The 19,943-nt window shown below is 48.3% G+C and overlaps 11 protein-coding genes across 11 annotated transcripts in view, besides 18 other annotated features; 10 read left to right on the forward strand and 1 right to left on the reverse strand.

Annotated features, from left to right (window-relative positions):
- Nucleotides 1-524: 524 nt before the first annotated feature.
- Nucleotides 525-629: a microsatellite.
- A 20-nt stretch (nucleotides 630-649) lies between these two features.
- On the forward strand, nucleotides 650-2,047 carry TraAM80_05320 (putative tRNA isopentenyltransferase; the record flags this gene model as incomplete). Its single annotated transcript, XM_029382203.1, has 1 exon — nucleotides 650-2,047. One exon carries the CDS (start codon nucleotides 650-652, stop codon nucleotides 2,045-2,047), a length of 1,398 nt encoding a protein of 465 aa, XP_029237866.1.
- Nucleotides 2,048-2,101: a microsatellite.
- Nucleotides 2,102-2,187: 86 nt separating this feature from the next.
- Nucleotides 2,188-2,237: a microsatellite.
- A 122-nt stretch (nucleotides 2,238-2,359) lies between these two features.
- On the forward strand, nucleotides 2,360-3,244 carry TraAM80_05321 (signal peptide protein peptidase; the record flags this gene model as incomplete). The annotated part of the gene is made up of 1 exon (XM_029382204.1): nucleotides 2,360-3,244. The coding sequence occupies one exon, from the start codon at nucleotides 2,360-2,362 to the stop codon at nucleotides 3,242-3,244; it is 885 nt and encodes a 294-aa protein (XP_029237867.1).
- A 239-nt stretch (nucleotides 3,245-3,483) lies between these two features.
- Nucleotides 3,484-3,509: a microsatellite.
- Nucleotides 3,510-3,772: 263 nt separating this feature from the next.
- Nucleotides 3,773-3,789: a microsatellite.
- Nucleotides 3,790-3,974: 185 nt separating this feature from the next.
- On the forward strand, nucleotides 3,975-5,417 carry TraAM80_05322 (leucine zipper-EF-hand containing transmembrane protein 2; the record flags this gene model as incomplete). Its single annotated transcript, XM_029382205.1, has 1 exon — nucleotides 3,975-5,417. The coding sequence occupies one exon, from the start codon at nucleotides 3,975-3,977 to the stop codon at nucleotides 5,415-5,417; it is 1,443 nt and encodes a 480-aa protein (XP_029237868.1).
- Nucleotides 5,418-5,753: 336 nt separating this feature from the next.
- Nucleotides 5,754-5,788: a microsatellite.
- Nucleotides 5,789-5,844: 56 nt separating this feature from the next.
- Nucleotides 5,845-5,861: a microsatellite.
- Nucleotides 5,862-5,971: 110 nt separating this feature from the next.
- Nucleotides 5,972-6,011: a sequence feature (A-rich).
- Nucleotides 6,012-6,098: 87 nt separating this feature from the next.
- Nucleotides 6,099-6,132: a microsatellite.
- A 126-nt stretch (nucleotides 6,133-6,258) lies between these two features.
- On the forward strand, nucleotides 6,259-8,343 carry TraAM80_05323 (putative ABC transporter; the record flags this gene model as incomplete). The annotated part of the gene is made up of 1 exon (XM_029382206.1): nucleotides 6,259-8,343. One exon carries the CDS (start codon nucleotides 6,259-6,261, stop codon nucleotides 8,341-8,343), a length of 2,085 nt encoding a protein of 694 aa, XP_029237869.1.
- Nucleotides 8,344-8,601: 258 nt separating this feature from the next.
- Nucleotides 8,602-8,632: a microsatellite.
- Nucleotides 8,633-8,987: 355 nt separating this feature from the next.
- On the forward strand, nucleotides 8,988-9,575 carry TraAM80_05324 (uncharacterized protein; the record flags this gene model as incomplete). Its single annotated transcript, XM_029382207.1, has 1 exon — nucleotides 8,988-9,575. One exon carries the CDS (start codon nucleotides 8,988-8,990, stop codon nucleotides 9,573-9,575), a length of 588 nt encoding a protein of 195 aa, XP_029237870.1.
- A 98-nt stretch (nucleotides 9,576-9,673) lies between these two features.
- Nucleotides 9,674-9,734: a microsatellite.
- Nucleotides 9,735-10,156: 422 nt separating this feature from the next.
- Nucleotides 10,157-10,214: a microsatellite.
- Nucleotides 10,215-10,332: 118 nt separating this feature from the next.
- On the forward strand, nucleotides 10,333-12,594 carry TraAM80_05325 (generic methyltransferase; the record flags this gene model as incomplete). Its single annotated transcript, XM_029382208.1, has 1 exon — nucleotides 10,333-12,594. One exon carries the CDS (start codon nucleotides 10,333-10,335, stop codon nucleotides 12,592-12,594), a length of 2,262 nt encoding a protein of 753 aa, XP_029237871.1.
- Nucleotides 12,595-13,298: 704 nt separating this feature from the next.
- Nucleotides 13,299-13,322: a microsatellite.
- Nucleotides 13,323-13,526: 204 nt separating this feature from the next.
- Nucleotides 13,527-13,543: a microsatellite.
- Nucleotides 13,544-13,563: 20 nt separating this feature from the next.
- Nucleotides 13,564-13,633: a microsatellite.
- Nucleotides 13,634-15,193: 1,560 nt separating this feature from the next.
- TraAM80_05326 (uncharacterized protein) lies at nucleotides 15,194-15,688 on the forward strand (the record flags this gene model as incomplete). The annotated part of the gene is made up of 1 exon (XM_029382209.1): nucleotides 15,194-15,688. One exon carries the CDS (start codon nucleotides 15,194-15,196, stop codon nucleotides 15,686-15,688), a length of 495 nt encoding a protein of 164 aa, XP_029237872.1.
- Nucleotides 15,689-15,772: 84 nt separating this feature from the next.
- Nucleotides 15,773-15,794: a microsatellite.
- Nucleotides 15,795-16,061: 267 nt separating this feature from the next.
- Nucleotides 16,062-16,083: a microsatellite.
- Nucleotides 16,084-16,603: 520 nt separating this feature from the next.
- Nucleotides 16,604-16,918, forward strand: TraAM80_05327 (putative Unc104-like kinesin; the record flags this gene model as incomplete). The annotated part of the gene is made up of 1 exon (XM_029382210.1): nucleotides 16,604-16,918. The coding sequence occupies one exon, from the start codon at nucleotides 16,604-16,606 to the stop codon at nucleotides 16,916-16,918; it is 315 nt and encodes a 104-aa protein (XP_029237873.1).
- A 305-nt stretch (nucleotides 16,919-17,223) lies between these two features.
- Nucleotides 17,224-17,250: a microsatellite.
- Nucleotides 17,251-17,381: 131 nt separating this feature from the next.
- Nucleotides 17,382-17,732, reverse strand: TraAM80_05328 (uncharacterized protein; the record flags this gene model as incomplete). Its single annotated transcript, XM_029382211.1, has 1 exon — nucleotides 17,382-17,732. The coding sequence occupies one exon, from the start codon at nucleotides 17,730-17,732 to the stop codon at nucleotides 17,382-17,384; it is 351 nt and encodes a 116-aa protein (XP_029237874.1).
- Nucleotides 17,733-17,740: 8 nt separating this feature from the next.
- On the forward strand, nucleotides 17,741-18,796 carry TraAM80_05329 (uncharacterized protein; the record flags this gene model as incomplete). The annotated part of the gene is made up of 1 exon (XM_029382212.1): nucleotides 17,741-18,796. The coding sequence occupies one exon, from the start codon at nucleotides 17,741-17,743 to the stop codon at nucleotides 18,794-18,796; it is 1,056 nt and encodes a 351-aa protein (XP_029237875.1).
- Nucleotides 18,797-19,099: 303 nt separating this feature from the next.
- Nucleotides 19,100-19,943, forward strand: part of TraAM80_05330 (uncharacterized protein) — a gene marked incomplete at both ends in the record, with an annotated part of 1,113 nt that continues 269 nt past the window's right edge. Inside the window, one exon of the mRNA XM_029382213.1 lies at nucleotides 19,100-19,943. This exon is cut by the window's right edge and continues 269 nt beyond it. Within this exon, the coding sequence (XP_029237876.1) occupies nucleotides 19,100-19,943 (844 nt within the window).

Raw genomic sequence — 19,943 nt, forward strand, 5'->3', positions numbered from 1 at the left:
GGCGCCGTCAGCTCCATCCCTGCCGCCGCCTCGGCAGGCGCAAGCAGCGTCGCAGTGCCGAACCCCCAACAAGCTGAAGCCACCTGCTTGGGTGGGGCGGCGACCGAGCCTCGCCCGAGCGAGGCCCGCAACCATCCACTGCAACCCCCCGCAACCAAAGGCCAGAACTCTCGCCCACACCGCCATTCAGCAGCCGCGCGGTGCGGGTGGCGCCGGGAGCGTGGTAATGCCCCCCCCCCTTGCGTGGCGTTGTTTTGTTTGGCGCGCGGGCCGGGGTTTAGGGGTGTAAAACCCGGAGGGGTGTGGTCCGCGGCGTGCCGTCTCCCCTCTTGCCGAGTTTGGTGTAGGTGGCGTGTTGTTTTGGGTGCCTGCGGTTGCTTTGGCGTGAATTAGGGAGGGTGCCGTGGCGTTTTTTATGTTTGGGCCTTCCGCGGTTCCTGTTATTACAATGTTTTTTTTGACCGTTAAATGCCTACGTTGATGTTTGTGTTTCATCAGTGGATGCGCTTATTTATTGCGATTTCTTTTGCTTTTGATTTATTTGGTTTCTGCGTTTCCCGTTTTATACGTTTTTTTTTGTTTCCTGTTTCCTGTTTCATTTTTTTGTTTTTATGTTTTTTTCTTTTTGTGGGGGAATTCTTGGAGCAAAATGGCAACTGAGGGCGAACAGTGTAGCAAGCCTATTTTTTTTGTTTTGGGTGCGACAGGGAGTGGAAAGTCGTTGGCAGCTGTGAATGTTGCAAAAACGCTTCAACATAGATGTGGAATTATGCATGTGACAATTGTGAACTGTGATGTTATGCAGTTTTACGCGGATCTTCCAATTGCGACAAATAAGGTTGCTTCATCTGAGATGGAGGATATTCCTCATTGTTTTATTGGTTTTCTTTCTCCCAGTGGGGTGAAAATCCGAGATCCCACTGTACCTTACAAGGGGGTTGACAAAACGGAATCTGTGTATATGGATATTTCAGAGGAAAGGGATGTGTATAATGTTCATTCATACGTGCGTGATGTTGTGGCGTTTATTAAATCTTTCTTTAGGGAACACTCTTCTGCAGCTATTGTTGTTTGTGGGGGTACATGTTACTATGCGCAGGCACTTTTGTTCGATAATACTTTGACATTGGAAGATGAGAAGGGCTTTGTAGATGAGGTGGCGATGTTAGATTTTTCAACCTCTTTAGAAAACGTTGAGGGAAAAGGTCTCTGGCAGGAGCTGAATCGAGTGGATCCTGTGATAGCTGTTCGCTACCATCCGAATGATACGAGGCGCATTTCCCGTCTTCTTGAGATTTATAAAAAATCAGGTCGTTTGCCCTCGGAAATTTACGCCACTAGGCCGGATCCTTGTTTTCGTTTTTCCCCAAAGAATTGTTTTATATTATGGATACGGGTTCCATATGAAGCATTGAAAATCAAATTAGATGAGAGAGTTGATAAAATGGTAGAACGGGGTATTGTGGAGGAATTTGTCCAGTTTGCAAAAAGAAATAATAATATCAATGACGTTGGTTTAGCAAAGGCAATTGGATTTAAAGAGTTCATTTCCGCGTTTGCGATGATTAACGGTCAAATGCGAGTAAAAGGAGAATGCGCACTAAAGAATTCTATTGATCTTTTAAGAAGCAATACCAAACGATATGCTAGACAGCAAGAACAATGGATCAGGAACCGTCTTCTTGGTCGTCTTCGCTTTGTTTTTACTTCGCTTCAAGGAACGGGGAATTTCATAGCTATTGACGCATTGAAAATGTTGTCGGAATTCATTGAAATGGTTCAAAACGCAACTGAGTTTTTGTTGAAACAAAACTTACAAATGATACAAGGAGTGACGTTGCCGCTAAATGAAATTAAAGATCCACCATCAGCAGTGAAACAAGAGTGGTGTGAGGTTTGTGAAATCTTTGTTTGTGGAGGAAATCAGATGCGGACACATATAACTTCGAAACGACATCGGGGTGCTGTGAGACACGCCGCTTTGGTGAAAGAGCAGGAAGAAAAATATGGCCGAGTGATTTCTCGTAAAAAACAACGAATGTCTTGATGTTTGTTTGTTTGTTTGTTTTTTTTTCGCTTTTATCTTGTATTTTATATATTTGGCTCAATAATAATGGCGCTATGTCATTAGCGTCCTGTTGGATGATGCTTCAAAATAATAAGAACAACAACACTGAAAAAAAAAACATTTTATTATTATTATTATTACTGTTTTTCTTCTTCGATTATATATATATGCCGATAGTCAAAGGCCAAAAGAAGAGAAATAGTATCAACAACTTTAAGGGGGGGGGAACAAAATAACAACGCCCAACATCAGAAAAGCAGCGGAGGAGTGAAAGAGATAACACTAAAAAGCATGGAGGACACAAATGCTTTTTCTATAAAGGCACAGCTGTATCTAGCTCTTGGGAGCCTTCTTTCCGGTGCAGTTTTGGTGGTTTACCTTGGCTCTCGGCGACTTTTACATTACACCCTTGAAAAAAGGGGAAAAAATCACAGCTTTGAGGAGGTCCTACATACTGATGATACATTGGCTTTGCCTTTTATGGGATCAATGGTACTCTTTCTCGCATATGTGCTTTTACGTTTTATCCCTTTAGATTATTTCAATGCAGTGATATCCTTTTATTTAAGCATTATTGGTATTCTTTCCTTGGGGTCCTTTCTAAAAGCCTACATAAACCCAAGCTTTTTTACAGGAATTTTTTGCTGTGCAGTGGGAGGAGTATACTATATGACCAACAGTTGGTTGGCGAACAACCTATTGGCTATAGCCATTGGTGTCCGGGCTATTGGCTCTGTTCATTTAGGATCATTTCAAAGTGCGTTTGTGATGCTGTTGGGTTTGTTTTTTTATGACATTTTCTGGGTTTTTGGATCTGATGTAATGCTTACCGTGGCAGGTGGAATTAATGGTCCTATTAAACTCGTTTTCCCTCGCACAATTTTTGGTGATCATAAAGCAGTGAGCCTTTTGGGACTGGGTGATCTTATTGTTCCAGGATTCTTTATTGCACAAACACTCATTTTTTCTATGGAGTATGTGAAGCGAGGCACATTTTATTTTAATATTGCTCTTGTTGCCTATACAATGAGTCTTATGAATACAATGGCTGTTATGATCTTTTTTGAACATGGGCAGCCAGCATTGCTTTTTATTGTACCTTGGTTACTCATTGCATTTTTTTGGTGCAGTTGCAGTAAAAGGCGATTTAAAGTCAGTCTTTGCCTACACGTCTGATGCCGTTACTTACCAGGGTGTGGATTCCAGAGAGGTAACAGGAGTTGATAGATCTTCCAAAGAACAGTTGGAGGAAAACGAAAAGGAAGAGACGTTTTTTGATATCTTATGGGAGGAGATACTGACCTTGTTTGGTAGGGAGTCTATAAGTGAAAATATGGATCATTCTACTCAAAAGGAGGAGGTGAAGAAAATATCAAAAAAAGAGCAATAAATTTGAAGTTGAGAGGAAAAAAAAAACACACACACACACAAACAAGACACATTTTGTTTTTGTTTTTAAGGAATTACGGCATGTATTTGCAAATGGTTGCTGTTTTTTTTTTTTAATGTGCTGATGTTTTATTGTAGCTGTTATTATTATTATGTGCGTGAGGAAACAACTTCCTTGAATGTTGACGAACTATACTAATTCCATATTATCATTAAAACGAAAGTAAGAGGAAAAGTATATGTTTTCATTTCTGTTTTAGAATGTAATAATGACTTTTTCCCCACCTCAAACTATTTAATAAAAATTTTATTAGTAACAACAACAACAACAAAGACGATTTCTATTTACGAAATCGAGATATTTTTGTTATTTTCGGGGTGGTGGAGAAATAGGAATTACTACTATTCACGGATACTACCGATATATACATCGGGACAGATTACTATAGGAAACAACTAGGTGTTGTTTGACATTGGGGCGGACGAAGGGTTGAGGAAATTTAAGGAATATTAGGAGATGCTTAGGACCTCCAGGATCAAGTTTTGTGCTGTAGCCTCTTCAAAGCCGGCCGCACGTTGCGGAGTAGCATACTATGCTGATGCGGCTTGGGAAGGGCTTCGTCATGTATATCATGGGTTTCGACTTTTTTTTATGAATACAAGGTTGGCTTGGAAGTATTCTCGTCAACTTAAGGCGGGAGTTGCCCTTACCCGTCGGGAGCGGTTGCTTTTGGAGAGTGCTACAAAGGATCTCGTTCGACTTGTTCCTTTTAGTTTCTTTATATTGGTCCCGTTTGCTGAGCTTTTGCTTCCCGTTGCACTGAAAATGTTCCCAGGTTTGATTCCTTCGACTTTTGAAACAAAAAGTCAGGGTCGTAGCCGAGCCTTTTCCGCTGCCATTGGAACACTGCGTGCACGACAGCGGGTAATGGAGTATTTATCTACCACTGCATTTGTTAGTTTCACCAAGGAACAACAAGAGACAGTGCGTTGTTGCGCATTGGGGGAGTCAGTGAATATTTCTCAGATAAGACTGATAGCTTCTCACTTTGGTCGTGATGGACCATTAAGTGTATACAACTGTCCTGACAGTGTTGCACTGGGACTAGCACGAACAGTTGGTGTATTTAAAACGTATCACGGATTTTTTCCAGCCAAAATAATGGCACCTTACATGCGTCGAAAGATCATACGTCATTATCACAGTACTCGTGAAGACGATCGATTGCTTCGGCTGGAAGGGCTTGATGATTTAACCGATGAGGAGTTGATAAAGGCTAACCTTGTCCGGGGAATGCGTTGGACGGAAGATGCCGAAACGCTCCGTATTCAGCTGGAATGGTGGGTTTCACTTTCTCGGGACGCCGAGGTGCCATACAACACATTGTTTTGGGTTAAACCCACCCGTTACAGTTTGAAAGCATCCATGAAGCGGTTACCTCTTGAGCAGCGTCAACAGCTGTTAGGTATTCAGTATCTCCCTGACACTGTTCGTGGAAATATGGAGACACTCTGTGAGACTATTGATACTGTTCCTAATTTAGGGGATGATCTTAGCGATGCCGATCGCATTGTGGAAAAGTTGGCGGATCTAAATGCCAAGACAAAAAGCAGCGATCAGGATATATCCTTTCACGGCACTCAGGTGTCCATTGGTGAATATTTGACAGAGGCAAATGTTAAGATGATGTTTGAGCGCATTCGCAAAGGTAAGACTGCGAATGAGAGCGTAACCGTGTCAGATGTCATAGATTTCATAGGAAGTGAGACACACAATTCATCTCATACAGTCTCTACTGTTTTTGACGCTTTTGATCAGGGTCAAGGAACCAAACCCATTTCAGAGGCCACTTTGGTTTCTATTGGGGCTCGATGTAGAGGGGCATCAAAGTCTAGCACTCACGACTCACTTAAAAAGCTACCTGTGACGTCGTTCTCTGATGAAGCAAAAGAAAATTAAGTGTTGTGAAATTTTTGTTTGCCTCTTGGGGGACAGGGTAAAATTTGAAAAAAAAAAAGGGAAAAAACAAGGGAAATGGAACAAGAAAATAAATAAATAGAAAAGGGAAATACAAACTAACGAAGAGCCTTGAACCGTATTTAGAAAGAACAACAAATATATTGTTTGCAGTATATTGAAAACGAAAGAGAACTCCCTCGGGAGCCTATCTTTTCCTTTGTTGTTGTTGCGCTCTGGTAGGTAAAGACAAAACTGCCTTTGACTCAATAATGAGGGCGAGGGGGAAGGGTCCTGTGGTTAATTGTAGCTCTTTCATTTTCACTTACTTTCCTTCTTTATATATATATATATGTATATATGTATATAATATACTTGTTACTGCATCATAGGAAGAGGTGTGTGGGATTTGTAGCAGGCTTGAATGACCTTTTTTTTTTTTTTTTTGGTCGCCTTGCCTTTCCATCAGTTTTTTCCTCTTCTTTGTGGCGCGTGCTTACGTGTCAGTTTGAGAAGGAGAATACGGTACACAATGTTTATGTTAATATATAACGAATAAATAACGCAAAGCAAAGCAAAACAAAAAAAAAACAACAACGTCCAATTGTAACTGCAGGTTAATGCTCCCTCACGCGTACTCTTGTAGAAACTTGTTTTGCTTCTGTTTATCAGTATTGCTGCCCCTTTTTTCTCTTGTTTTCCTTTTTTTTTTTGTTTTCGACTTCTGCCGTTGTTGGTAGTGTTGATATTTTTATGCTGATTCTTCTAGATTTACAATTTCCTTTCTTTTTTCATTACTTGCAGTGATTCCGGTAGTTTTCATTTCTTTTTATATGCGTAAGCGATGTTTGGTGGATCTGGCAATGGTTTGGACGAGACCACGCCATTGGTCACGAGTGAAGCTAGAGCTCACTGGAGAGGATTGACACACCCCGTTTTCTCCAAAACTGCGGGTGACGTAGGACAACTGTGTGATGCGGCACGACGGCATCTACGTTCCGTGTTTCGTGTAGGTGGATTGAACATTTGCATTATTGAAGTAAGCGTCGTAACAGACTCTCAGTTGAGCCGGTGTTTGCCTAGGTTTTTCCCCCCAAAGCGGTACTGTGACGCTGCTCTTGCCTTGATGCGAGGGGGTGGATTTCACGTTATCGCGGATGTGGATGGCGTGGCGGGGTCGGGCTTGCTGCGTGTCATTACGGGAACTGCCTTATGCGCGAGCGGGACTGTTCTCGCCAATGGTGTACCTGTCGAGGCGGGTGTATTTCGTAAGGCGGTTGGTATCTTTACCAATGTGGAAGCCTACATGCCGAACCTGACAGTGGAGGAGAACATTAATTTTGTAGTCTCAATGCGGACAAATGTGACTGGAGAGGCAAGGGAGGGGTTGGTGGAGGCCGCCTGCGTTCTGACTGAGTTGGATCGGCATAAAGTCGCAAAGTTGCTTTCGCCTTCAGAGGCGTTTCGTCTTCGTCTTGCGATGGAAATCGTAAGAGATCCCCCTGTTATTGTTGCGTATTACCCCTTTGATTGCATGGAACATGCTGATGCCTCAGAGTGTAGTGCGGTCTTGAAGCGACTAACAACAGTACTGGAAAAGACGGTTATAGTTTCAACAACGACACTTTCTTCTTATTTATTTGAGGTCACAGATGCATTGTTGTTGCTGGGACGTGGAGGATGCGTTCTATACTCTGGCGACGCCGCCACGATGCCGCTATACTTCAATGGTCTTTATGCTTCCCTCAATTCATCATCTGCTCCTTACGTTAACGTGTCACAAGGTGCTAGTCCGGGTTACAGCAACACTTCAACCCCATACCGAGTGACTGATTTTACCTCTTCAGCAAGGGAGGGCAGCTATAATGGGAGCGATGCACGTCATATTTTGTCTTCGCTATCATTGCGAATACAGGAGTCGAGGGCGGCAGCGAGAAACACCTTTGTTTCGTGCGGGGATGACGCTTTAGATCTTGCTACACTTTGGGCCGAGTCCCAAACTGTTACTGAGTTTTACGCTGCTAAGTTTTACAACTCACATCTGCGCCGTCGAGTGTTTCAGACCATTATGCGTTTCTCTAACCCGCCTCAGCATGTCTCTGATGTGGCACCATTCACGAGTACAGTACCGTCTCAGTACGCAGTATTAAAACCATTTCTTCTTTGGTGGTATGATGCTATGCAAACATGGCGAGATTCTGAGGTTTATGCTCACCTTGCTTTGTTATCGCTGGGGTTGTTGGTGATTGCGTTGCTGATGCAGAACCAGAATGACGACCAGGGGGGTATGTATAATATTAGAGGCATGCAGTTTGTGTTGTTTCTTCTTACCATGCTGGCGAATACAACAACTATGGGTGACGTGGATCACCAACTGCGTCTTTTTTTTCTTCAACGCGACAACGGACTTTATGGCACAGCTTGCTTTATGATAGTTTTTCTTCTCCGTACTGTGTTTGTTCGGGTGGTATACTTGGCATTTTTCATTCCAGTTGTGATATACGTGCTGAAGATGAGTTACACGTTTTTCCTTCTCGTTGGCGCCTTAAGTGTCACACAGGTGTTGTTACACGTAACTGTGCATGCATTGGTGCCTCGTAATCGTTTGGCACTCATAGTGCTTCGGTTATATCTGGGATACAATGCAATTTTCTGTGGCTTCTTGCTGAACCTGACAACGATGCCATCGATGGTTGGGAAAATGAGTATACTTCGTTGGAGCTACGGTGCCGCGTTGGCGCAGAGCCTGCGGGACATGCCGTTTAGCTGCGACGGTTCAGGAAACACATCTTATTGCTACAGTGGAAACACGTATCTGGCGCTTGAGGGGTTTTCGGACGAATCCACAGAGCGATCATTGGTAGTGTTTAGTGTGATGTGTGGCATGCTAATAATACTCATGGGGATTGCTTTGGCGTGTAGAAAGTAGCACCTCTCTGGGTTGAGGGCAAGGAAATCCCCTTAGTTGTCGCTTCTGACGTCCTAATATTCTATCCCTCTTTTTTTGTTTGTTCTTGCTCGTGTACATGAAGTTTCTGGGTTTGGGAGATTGCAAGGGGAATACCTGTGCCGTACTGATGTGGGTTACGAACACCCCACAGTAGGACCCTTTCTTACCGGTTTATTACTTCTGGGGCCCTCACAAGAGGTAAGCCTTCAGGTTCCTTTCTCCCCCCCCCCCCCCCGCCTCTCTATCTTTTTCTCTCTCTCTCTCTTCTTACATGGTAGGCGTGTTGACGGCACCTGTGGAGCAGCTCATTATCGGCAGGAATTTAAGGATGTGAGATGATGCGGAGGAGCCGTGTTGGGCTTCCTCGGTATCAGCTACTGCAGTGAACATACGTACTGTGCCATTCACGGAGGCATGTAGAAATAGGCTAAATGATGAGCATTATTTTTTTTCCTTGGCACTCTTTTTTTTTTTTCAGTCCTTCCTAGGAGAAAACTGGGGCCTCGAAGACTCTTTTTTTTGCTCATTCCACGCGGTGGTGTGACAAAAAAAAAACATAAACAATACACCGAAAGGAAGTTAGCACGATGAAACAGAGTTTACGTGATAGTTATGCGCGAGGCATGGGCAATAATGACACGGACACCGGCGCAGCATACGGCACTTGCGACGCGTCAGTCGTGATTCTACAGCGTTGCGCAGGCAAAAAACGAGAACGGACTCCGCGTTTCAAGTCCGTTTCATCTGGGGAGGCTTTCACAGAGAACAATGGTCACATCGATGTAGTGGAACACAGCAGCCGACTTTTGGAGTTTTTGCGCCTGCGTCGGCAGCAGCGGTGTGACAATAGATCCCTCTTCCACACAGAAGACCCTGATGGAAGTGATGAAGTTGTATCCACTCTGAAGCAGAGTGAATCGCACTCAGCGCCGCCCATTTCCTTTTCTTTAGTCGAATTGCCTAAGGCAGAAAAGAGTGAGACGCAAAGTAATGGCTTTCGATGCGGTGGCGAGTCGCTGCTGCAAGAGGGATCCTCTCTTCTTCGTCCCCAAGCAGCAGTTCGTAGTACGGCCACGCAAACACAGGCGGAAACGCAGTTAGGTTCCTCTGATTCGAACGATCAGATGGCGGTTTCCTCTTTAACAAAAGCTGATTTGTTGATGCTTCGGCTGTGCGAGTTGGACGCTCTGCTTCACATATTTTTTTCTTGAGGCCGTTTTCTCGGCTTCGAGGTTCACTTTTCCAGTGTGGTTATGGATGCCTGTGAAGGCTGATTGCCGCGGTGTTTCCCTCACTGATACCACGTACCTTTTTTTCTTTCCTTCTTCCATCTTTTTTTTCTCTCTTTTTTTTTTTTGAACTTATTTTTTAAATTACTTTTGTCGTGTCTATGTGTGGGCTTGTGTCTTTGTGGCAGTTTGACACTCTTTGGATTCTCCCTTTTTCTTTGTTGACCGCGTTGGCGGTATTCTCCCACACTGCCAACAACGCATATACATATGTAGACACGTTGCTTTTTTATTTTTATTTTTCATTACTCTTCCTGAAGAGGTGGTTACTTGTAAGGGAAACCTGTGACCAGGTTAGGCGAAGTGGATGATGCCGCGTTGGAAGCCAGTGTGTGCAGTTTCTTACTACCCCTCCCCACTCCCTAACCTCCCACTGCAGCTGCCCTCCTCACGGAGGGAGTATGGCGGGTGCGGAGCCTCAAAAGCTTCCAACTTCTGAGTTTGACGCGGAGGCCCAGCTATCATTGTGGCGTGTGTGTTTGTGAATGCGCTTCTTCCATGCAGTGTGAGTGTGCGTGTGTGGGGCTAAATATTTGCTTCAGTTTGTGTGTGTGTGTGTGTAATTTTGGGCGCAATGGGTTCCAATTGTTATATTCTTTTAGTTTTTCATTCTGCTTAGAAGTACTGTAGACAAGGCATTAGCCAGGTACATATTTTGAAGTGAGAACGACCCAAAAGGATGAGCACCTTGACACTTAAACATTACTCCCAAATGGAGGCGGAGCGGCGCTTTCGGCTTCCCACTAGACGGGATCTTTTTCACCAGCGCATTCCGACAGTCAGAGAGGGTGATGCAAAGCAAAAAATGGAGGAAATACGTCTCTACGTGCACAACACCATGGAGCTGTATGAAAAGGTCTTTGAATGTGTGGGAACGGAAGAGGGTTTTTTTGTGCAACCAGTTCACAAGCTTCGCCATCCGTTGATTTTTTACTACGGTCACACCGCCTGTTTTTACATCAACAAATTGTGCGCGGCCGGGTTTTTTAAGCGCATTAACCCAAGGTTTGAGGAAGCTTTTGCCGTGGGCGTGGATGAGATGAGTTGGGATGACCTTAACGAGGAGCACTACAGCTGGCCTACCGTGGATGAGGTGACGGAATACCGTCGGGCCGTCCGCGACCACGTCAATGAGTTGATATCCAGTGGAGTGTACAAGCTGAATCTTCCCCTGACCTTTGAGAACAGTACAGCGAGCCTGGATAATTCCTTCTGGTGGGTGATACTTATGTGCGCTGAGCATGAGCGTATTCATGTGGAAACTGCGTCCGTGCATGTGCGGGAGCTTCCCATGCGATTTATCAATCCCGCTATGTCTTCCTTCTGGCAACGATGCCACGAGGTGAGTTCAAAGGCTCCTGTAAATGAACTAATTGAAGTGGGCGGCGACAAAGTGCACGTTGGGCGCGAACCGAATTCTTCAGTCTACGGGTGGGACTGTGATTACTCCGACGGGAATTACGTCATTGAAATACCCACGTTCAAAGCGAGCAAATATGTTGTTTCGAATGCGGAATTTATGGCCTTCATAAAGGCAGATGGCTACAATACACAACGCTACTGGGATGAAGAGGGTTGGAAATGGGTGCAGTGGAAAAAGCCCCAGCACCCGTGGTTTTGGGTTCGTGATGAGTCTCGCCCCGACGGCTACGCACTTCGTCTTCAGACCGAGTTAATTGACTTGCCGTGGAATTGGCCATGCGAAGTAAATAATCTCGAGGCGCATGCGTTTTGTAGGTTTAAGAGTGAGAAAACTGGAAATAATATTCGAATGCTGACCGAGGCAGAATGGTTGCTGCTGTGGGATAGGCATGTGGGTAAGGATCAGATGTGCTGGGAGAATAAGGCACCTGGAAATCTCAATCTGGAGCACTTTCAAAGCAGCTGCCCGGTGGACAAGTTCCAGCATGGAAGTTTCTTTGACATTGTTGGTAATGTTTGGCAACACTGTGAGACAAAAGTATACCCCTACCCCGGCTACAACGTTCACCCTTTTTACGATGATTTCTCAATGCCCACTTTTGATGGTCGTCATGCATGCATGAAAGGTGGGACATGGGTCAGCAGCGGAAACGAGGCCACGCGGGACGCCCGTTTTGCCTTCCGCCGCCACTTCTTCCAGTACATTGGCCTCCGCTACGTGGAGGCCGCTCCGGCGAACGAGGAGCGTTACTACCGGAGTGTTTTGGGACTTGACCCCGAGGTTGACGTACTAACCGAGGTGAGCTTTGGCGAGCCCGTTAATGGTATTCCAAACGGCTGCGTTAAGATTGCAGAGTACGCCATAGCTCAGTTCAAGGCTTATGCCAAGGTTGAGGCAAGGTGTGCACTGGATTTTGCCTGCGGAGCTGGTCGGGTGTCCTTTGAGATGTCCGCCTTTTTTGGACGGGTGATTGGCGCGGATTTTACGGCCCGTCACCTTATTCCGGCGTATGCCCTGCTGGAACGGGGTACATGCACATACAGCACCTTGGACGCCTCCTCACAGAAGCGTGTGGGAAGGTTGGCTGAGGCGTCAAACTATTCTTGGGGCGACACTCGTAACCGCGTCACCTTCCTTCAGTCTGATCCTGCAAACCTTCACAGTCACATGACTAACTTTTCCTTGATTGTCTGCTGGAACACGCTCGAGAGGGCCTTGGCCCCTGCCGCAGTCCCACCGCATCTGCTGGGCCGACTGGAGGAGGGCGGCCTCCTTGTCATTGGAGGTCAATATGAGTGGATTGAGGGCAGATCACCAGTGAAGGAATATTGGGATGCGACAGCTTCGTCTCGTGTGGGAATTCCAGAGGAGGAAGTGTACAAGTTGCTTGGAGCTGAATCTGCGGTCGAGCGTGTTGGGGACCCCATTGACGTGATGGTCGCGTTCCCAGCGTCGGATCGTGTGGTAAATGTAAAAAAAGTGTATTTTACCACTTACCGGAAGAAGGTGAGTCACTAAGCCCCCGGGAGCACAAACCGTTTCCGGCGGGAAACAAACGTATGTCTTTTTATATATTTAGGTTCAGTTCGGCTGGAAAGGTTTACATGCGGTGCAAAACACACACACACATGAGGTGGAGGCATGTGAAGTAAAAATTGCACTGGCTCCTTTGCCTTTTATATATTTATATATACGTCTGTGTGTGATCTGCACCTTTTTTTTGAATTGAATGCGCTGCGCAGAGGAACGAACACCAGGAGCCTTTGCCCCAACGCGGGAGACGAGGGAGCCGCTTGCCTCAAGCGGAACCAAAAAGAAGAATAGAAAAAAAGAAAAGTAGCAAGGACAACAGACGGAGAGGCGTGTGGCGCTGCTGAGGATGGCGGCGGCTCCCTCTGGCAAGTGGCTGACATTATTCAACACAAATATTTATTTTTATCCCGTGTCAGCCTAAAGCGACAGGTGCGAGGAGGACGGAAAAAAAAAATGGCGCGCCGCGGGAAGTGAAGAGAACGGGAAAACCAACAAACGCGAGGAAACAAAAAGAAGAGGAAAACCTGCGAACGAATAAAAAAAAAGGTTGAAGATAAAAACCACACACCCCATCGGGGGCAACAACAGCAAAACAAGGTGAAGAAAAGCCATCACACTTCTGAAGCCCAAAACAATACAACAAAGAAGAAGAGGGAAGGTGAATGCGGAGACTCAAATTCCCGAAAAAATTGTTTTTTTTTTTTTTTGTTTTTGGGTCTTCAGAAGCAGCAGCTCAGGGCTAAAGGCTCAGTAAATATTGGAGCCGCGAAAGCCCTTTTTAGTTCTGTGTTTTTTGCGCCTTTTTGTTTTGTTTTTGTTTACCCTCTTGTGTGCGAAGGGATGAAGCTTGGACCAGGAAGAAAGAACAATGCTCAACGCGACAGCGGATGCCATGCGGGCCAGTGGAGAAACCTGCGTTTTTTTTTTTTTTTTTACTTAGGGGAAGTTGGAAACTTTTTGTTTTTGTTTTTTCATTTACCTTTTTGTTTACTTTTTTTTTTTTATTCATGTCATTTTTGCTTTTCCCTCTCTCTTTACACACACACAGCCTTTTTTTTCCGTTTTGTTTGGATCGTTTTCCGTTGTTCGTGCATTCTGGCGTGGCGCCAGGCCTTGCAATATCGTTGCCGCTGGCTTCTGTTGAGACACGACGCCTCAATCGTCGGGGAGTATGGCGCGGGTGAGGAGGGAGAAAGGAGGGGCGTGTGTGTGTGTCTGCTGGTTTGCCGGCAGGAGCTGCTGGTTCCCTGCTTGCTCTTTCCCTTTTATTTTTGATGCGTCGGGGAAACTGCAACGGGGGTCGCATGACAAACTCTGAAAACAACTGGCGTCTCTTTTCCATCCCCTACGAGAAACAACAACGATGATAATGATAATATGGCCATCCAACACGCCTCTACTCCCACTCCGTGCTTGCGTGCAATTTGGTGTGTGCCATCTTGACCGACGCTGTTGCGTGCTACTCCTTTTGCCTTTTTATATTCCGTTGCTTGCCAGCCTTCGTCTATGTTTTTTTTCCTCGTTTTGTTTTCCATGTACACCGAGAAACGGGAAGGATGCGCCGGGGGCTGTGCCCCGCCGCGATGGTAGCCAAAAACGTGGCCAGCGTCGGAACGTGCTTTACCTCACGGTGACATGCCTCTGTTGGCGACGGCGCCACCGAGCGGGGCTTACGTGGCATAGTGGAGATGTCCTCACCGCCGCCACGTCCTGCGTTTTATGTGTCGCCAGAGGAGCGCGATGCAGATGACGCGTTGTTGAAGTTTCTTCACCGAAAGCCACGGCCAACGGGTGATGGAGCTGATGCGAAGAAGGGTGGGGTGACGACAGATGGCGCAAAGGATGACGCAGAGGACGGTGGCCTGCGGCTGAGTCCGGGATAGTCCTTCGCTCCGGAGCTGCCCCGTCGTCCTGTCCGTGTACCGCATTACATGGACGAGAAGGCTGCCGGTTTGGCCTCGACAAGTGTCCATGCAGGGCACCATCTTCTGTCTGAGGAGCCCCAACACCCCACGGAACGGCTCAGAGTAATCAAGAATGCGCCACCAGAGTGTCGAGGGCGACGAAAGGAACACCAGACGTGAATTTTCTTAAGGCGGGCAACAGAGACTCTATTTTTGAGGTTAAGGATACGCATCGGCGATGATGCGGGGCGTGTGCGTGTAGAGGCGTTTGCGAAGGGAGAAAAGAGGAGCAGGAGTGCGGGAGATACCACGCCGCAGCAGAGGCCACTTCTGCAGCAGATGGAGTTGGATCTTCATCGTCTTGTGAGTATTATTAAGGAACCTCACAATATCAACGACTTTTGGAGGAATTTCGCGCCAAGTACGGCTCGTGTGAGGCTGATACTACTTGCGCAGGTGAGAGTCGTGGTGGTGGAGGCTCGAATGGGGGTGATGCGATTGAGCGTTCCTAAACCCAGGAGGAAGTACAACGCGGACTCGAAGAACAGCCCATAGATTGTCTTCGTTTCAACAACAAGCTCAAGGTAGAGCTTAGTAGTGGTCCTAGAGCCTTTGGACCTGTAATTGTGATTCAGAAGCTGGATATGTTGCGGTTTCAGGGGTAAGCCTTTCCTCCTACCATGGAGTTGGGAAGGTTGCGCGATAGCGATGGGAGAGTGCTGAAGCCGAATGTGGATCATGGTGTGCTCAAAGATTACATGCGCCAAAACGTTTCCTCTACTATAAACACGCAGCTTGTCGGGGGGCAAGACAAACACCTTCTATATCGAACGTTGGGAATAGACGCCGTGCAGCGGCGACAGTTACGGGCTATGCTTAGTGATTTTGACCACGCCTATCGTCAAACTGCGTTTCATGTTATGATGTTATACCCCTACACGGACTGGGTGCACGTGCTCTACATGGTTTTGGCGGGCCTGGCACTTTATAATTTGCAGTCATGCTGCGGGGCGTATGAATTTTACGATGAATACCTTGGACTTGATTTGAGACAGATGCCTAGGCTAAAGAAGCCGTTTTTGGCGGGCGTCACTGTCTCATCCTCTGCTTGTGGCGAGTATAGCAACCACGCGGCTTTACCGCAATTTTTATGCGGCGGCCTATTCCCCCCGTGACTGTTCTTTTGTTGTTCGGCGTGGCGAGCTGGCTGTTGACCTGACAGAAGCATAATATGCCTTTCCCCCCTCCCCTCCTGCTATTTGTTGTTCTTGTTGTTGGTGTAGGGAGACAGCCAAGTGCTGCGCATTGAGTTTTTTGCCTCTTTTTTTCTTCCTGCATTCCTCAGAATGCATTTAATGCGTGTCCCCACCCCGCCCTTTTCTCTCCTCCTTTCTGTTTTCTCTTACTTTCGTCATTTGTTCAGCGCCCAGGAAACCTGCCTCGCCAGACGTTTTCCCTTTTTGCTGTTCTTCTGGTGGAAGCAAGGGGGAGACACTTTCGTCGGTTTGAAATTAAATCTCGCTTACTCACGTACAAAAAGAAAGGAATAGAGAGAGAGAGAGATAGAGAGTAATGGTAGTAACAGCGATAAGAGCGGGTGAAATGCAGGCACACACAGATATACGTGCCAAGCACAATGTCGATGCAGCGATACCTGCTGAGTGCCAGACGCCGCGAGTCTGAGGCACTTTCAGCTCCCCTTCGTCCGCCCTCGAGGCCACACGTGCATACGGCTTCTGAGCTCAGGCCCAGATACCGGGCGGACAACGCCCTGTGGTGAGACTGTCCACGTGGTGGTGCGTGTGCGGCCACCGTCTTCCACTGAGCCCTCGCAGGAGCTGGCTGCCACGATGGATTTTATCCCGCGAGGTCGTCGCCGCCATCAAGGGTAGGATGGAGGTCCAACGGATGTTTACCGTTGACGTGCCGATCTGGTTTTGCATGGGAACAGCACTAGGTTACTTCGCGCCGGTGACACGGTCCGTCTTGTATAAGCGGGTTGGGCGACCGCTTCTCAGGCACACACTGGATGGCTTTAGTAGCACGTTGATGACGTACTGCTAGACAGGGAGCGGAAAGACGTACACCACATGATGGGTGAGGTTGGCGCAACCGTGACGTGTAACAACGAGGGCGTGCTCAATAACAGCGAGGAGGGCATTATTTATCGCCTCTGCCAGGATATGTATCAGGAGATGCAAAACCGTTCCTTCACATCCCCCGCCGGAGAGACCATCAGCTGGGAGGTGCATGTCTTCTTTGTGGAGGTGTACTGCGAGAAGATCAGTAGTCTGTTGAATCGCAGCACACCCGGTTTCCATCGTGACGAGGTCATTGGAAATGAAATATACTTCTTCCTTACCGACGCGCGCCGTGTGCCTGTGACAAATACAGTGGTTGTTTAGCAGGCCCTAGCACTTGGGAACAGCTGCAGGAAGACAAATTTCACGTCCATGACTGAGCGCAGCAGCCGCAGTCACGCCATGTTTGTTGTGGAGCAGACTGATATTTTTATCCTTCACTGACCCGGACGCTGATGTGGCAAGTGCACTGAGTAGTAATCTGACAATTCGTTTTGTCTCCCCCCAGCCATATTACCCTTGGCGGCTGCCACAGCGGGGGCGTGCGGCCCAAGAGAGAAGGGAAGCAAAGCGGCAGGCTAGAGGGGCGAATTGAACGAATTATTTTTATGAGCAGTATAACATTCCAGTTTTTTTTTTGTTTTGTTTCTTTCTTTGCTTGCTCCATCGTCGTCTGCCCTCCCTCACTTCCTGTCAATTTTGTCTTGTGTGCCTTTGACCGACTTCCTGCGGCGGGCGGGGGACACGGCGGTTGTTGCTGTCCTCCACGAGGTACAGGGTGACGGTGTTACTTTTGCAAATGAATTGGCAAGAGAAAAATACGGCGGGAGAGGCCGCCAGTTGACGTGACGTACACACCTTCTCCCGCCATCACCTGCGTCTTTATGTTGTTTTTACTGCTTCTTTCTCCTTCCGGTGCCGTTACCCCTCTTGGCGTGCCCTGCAGGGATCCGCGCTCTTGAACACCGTTGTTGGACACACCGGCTCCACGCAACACATCCCGCACCGCGTGTTCGTCCAAGGGCGGATGCGATGAAACGCCGCGCACAGGTCGTCCACACTCGTTCTTCTTCGGTGCCAATGTCAGTCCGTGCGAGCCGCGGTAGAGAAGCGACGCCTGGTGATTTCTACGAAACATCTCTCTCTATGCCACCTGGTGGCGGCATTGCTTCCCTGCAGTCTCTCGACGGCGGCTGCGGCGGGGCGGCGTGCTCGGCGGGCACTCAGGGTCTTCACCGACATCGTGGCAAGGATGACCGGCAAAGCGCGAATCACAAGGCCGCCCCTTTCCCGTGGCACCGTCTGGAAGAGGAGTGTGGGCAGGCGGCGACTCGGCTACTGGGGCAACGCCGCCAGCATCATCATAGCCCTAGCGAACCGCAGCGGAGTTCGTCGGAGCCGGTGATGGAGATGATGGGGCTTCGTGTTGACGGCAGTAGCGAGGCGTGCGGCGACGGCAACGCGAAGGGCGACCCCGCTTTAAATGTTTTGCCGGCAGTGCCTTTGGCCTCGTCGACACGCCTACCTTCTGTTTGCACGCAAAGGGCACCGCAGCACGGTGCGGATGCCCTGCACGAAGTTGATGGCGCCCGCTCCGAGCTGCCCGAACACAAGCAAAGACGGCTGATTATTTCGCCACCTGCTGTCTTTTCCGACGAAGGTTTGGGCGAGCAACACCAACGTCAGCCTGTTAACTCTGCCGGGGCCACAGCAGACTGGATTCAGCGTGTTGTGAAGGAGGAGCTCGGCCTTGGTGGTGCCTCGCCAGCGTTGTACGTCCTCGTCGCTTCACCTTCGGCAGCCGCGGGCAACGACGCCTCCGCGGGACACCATGAAGCGAGTCCTGTGGGGCACACACAACTGCATGTAAATGTGGTCTTGCAAGGAACACCGCCATTGAAGGAGAGCGCAGTTTTTCCACCGCGGCAGTTAGCATACGATTGCTTGCCGGCGCATGTGAATGAAGCACCATTGTTGGTTGATACCATACAGATGGACATCGCGGCTCGCAAACATCAAGAGCGTCGTTTGCTTCGTACACCACCGGCACCGAAGAGTCTCTCAAGCGTTGGCTCCCCGTGGCGTCGCAGGAATGCCGTCGTAGGCTCCTGGCGCAGCCTCAGCTCGCACTGCAAACGAGCGGGAGTGCAAACCCCTGAGGTGCCATTGCTGCTCAAACAAAGCGGGGGATGCGCCTTTTGACACTTGCCGCATGAATTTAGGCTTGCGTCTACTTGATCTCCATGTGTGCGCTACTATCGTCATTTGTATGCTGTAAGGAGGGCGGATTGCCCCTTTATGTCCCTACTGCTGAGTTTGGAGGGGGGTCAACGCAATGACGACCCGACCTGCTTTTTCTACTGCTCCACTTCCGACTCTTGGCGATAAGGGTGCTTTTTTTTTTTTTTTGCTGCCGCCTGTTTTGTATCTTGTTTGAGGAGAAGCAGGAAGGGGAAAAGAAGCGTGGTGGGACCTTCACCGCACCGAGAGCGTCGATCCTTAATTATGAAGGCACCGGAAAGCACTGCCGTCAAATTTGATCCGAATCCTTTGCAGGATGTAGCGAGCCCCATCTACACACCTGGCGATGGCGCCGCAGATCTTGTGAGCCCGCCTCGCAAGTCGCGCCAAATCAATTTTGTGGATGACGGCAAGCTATTTGAGGGACACTTTACGCTGCACACAAGGGGCCTGAAGTCGCTCATTCAACTCCTTGTGGATCAGCAGTCGGAGCAGCGGGTTATCATCAATGATCTCCAGGACCAGTTGAGCACGCTGCGACAGCAAACATCTAAAATGCGCAAGGCTGTGACTCCATCCCCGATGCTTGTCGCCCGCAAAGGAAGTAGTGACTCTGGACAGCTGGTTAAGGAGCTGGAAGATCTTCGTCGCCGCGTGGCACACTTGGAAGGCTTTAGGGCACTCTGGGGAGTGCGCCCTGAAGAGGTTGAGACCCTCGTGAGTACTTATGGGGACCCCGTGGTTACGCCAGAACAATACACTGCTTACATTTTGAGTTTGCAGCCGTTTCGTCTCCTGCGGGCCGAGACTCGTGATTCTGTTGTCTCCCTCGTTGAGCGTCGTTCCTCTCTTTCGGCCCAGCAAAAGAGTGCAGAGAGAGGAGGGAAAGGTCGCAGGTCTCGTGATGAAGGATACCGCGGAATCTCTGAGAGAGACGGTCGCGATAGCCGGGACAGCGAGGATGAGGCTCGCAGTGCTGATGAGCGTGGATCCCGTGAAGACTTGCGTGCTGCCCGTGATCGTCGGGCTCGCGAGAACGAGGCTCGCGGTGCTGATGAGCGTGGATCCCGTGAAGACTCGCGTGCTGCCCGTGATCGTCGGCTCGCGA

The sequence above is a fragment of the Trypanosoma rangeli genome, assembly GCF_003719475.1.
Source record: "Trypanosoma rangeli strain AM80 chromosome Unknown Tra_15.4_contig_00171, whole genome shotgun sequence".
Lineage (NCBI taxonomy): Eukaryota > Euglenozoa > Kinetoplastea > Trypanosomatida > Trypanosomatidae > Trypanosoma > Trypanosoma rangeli.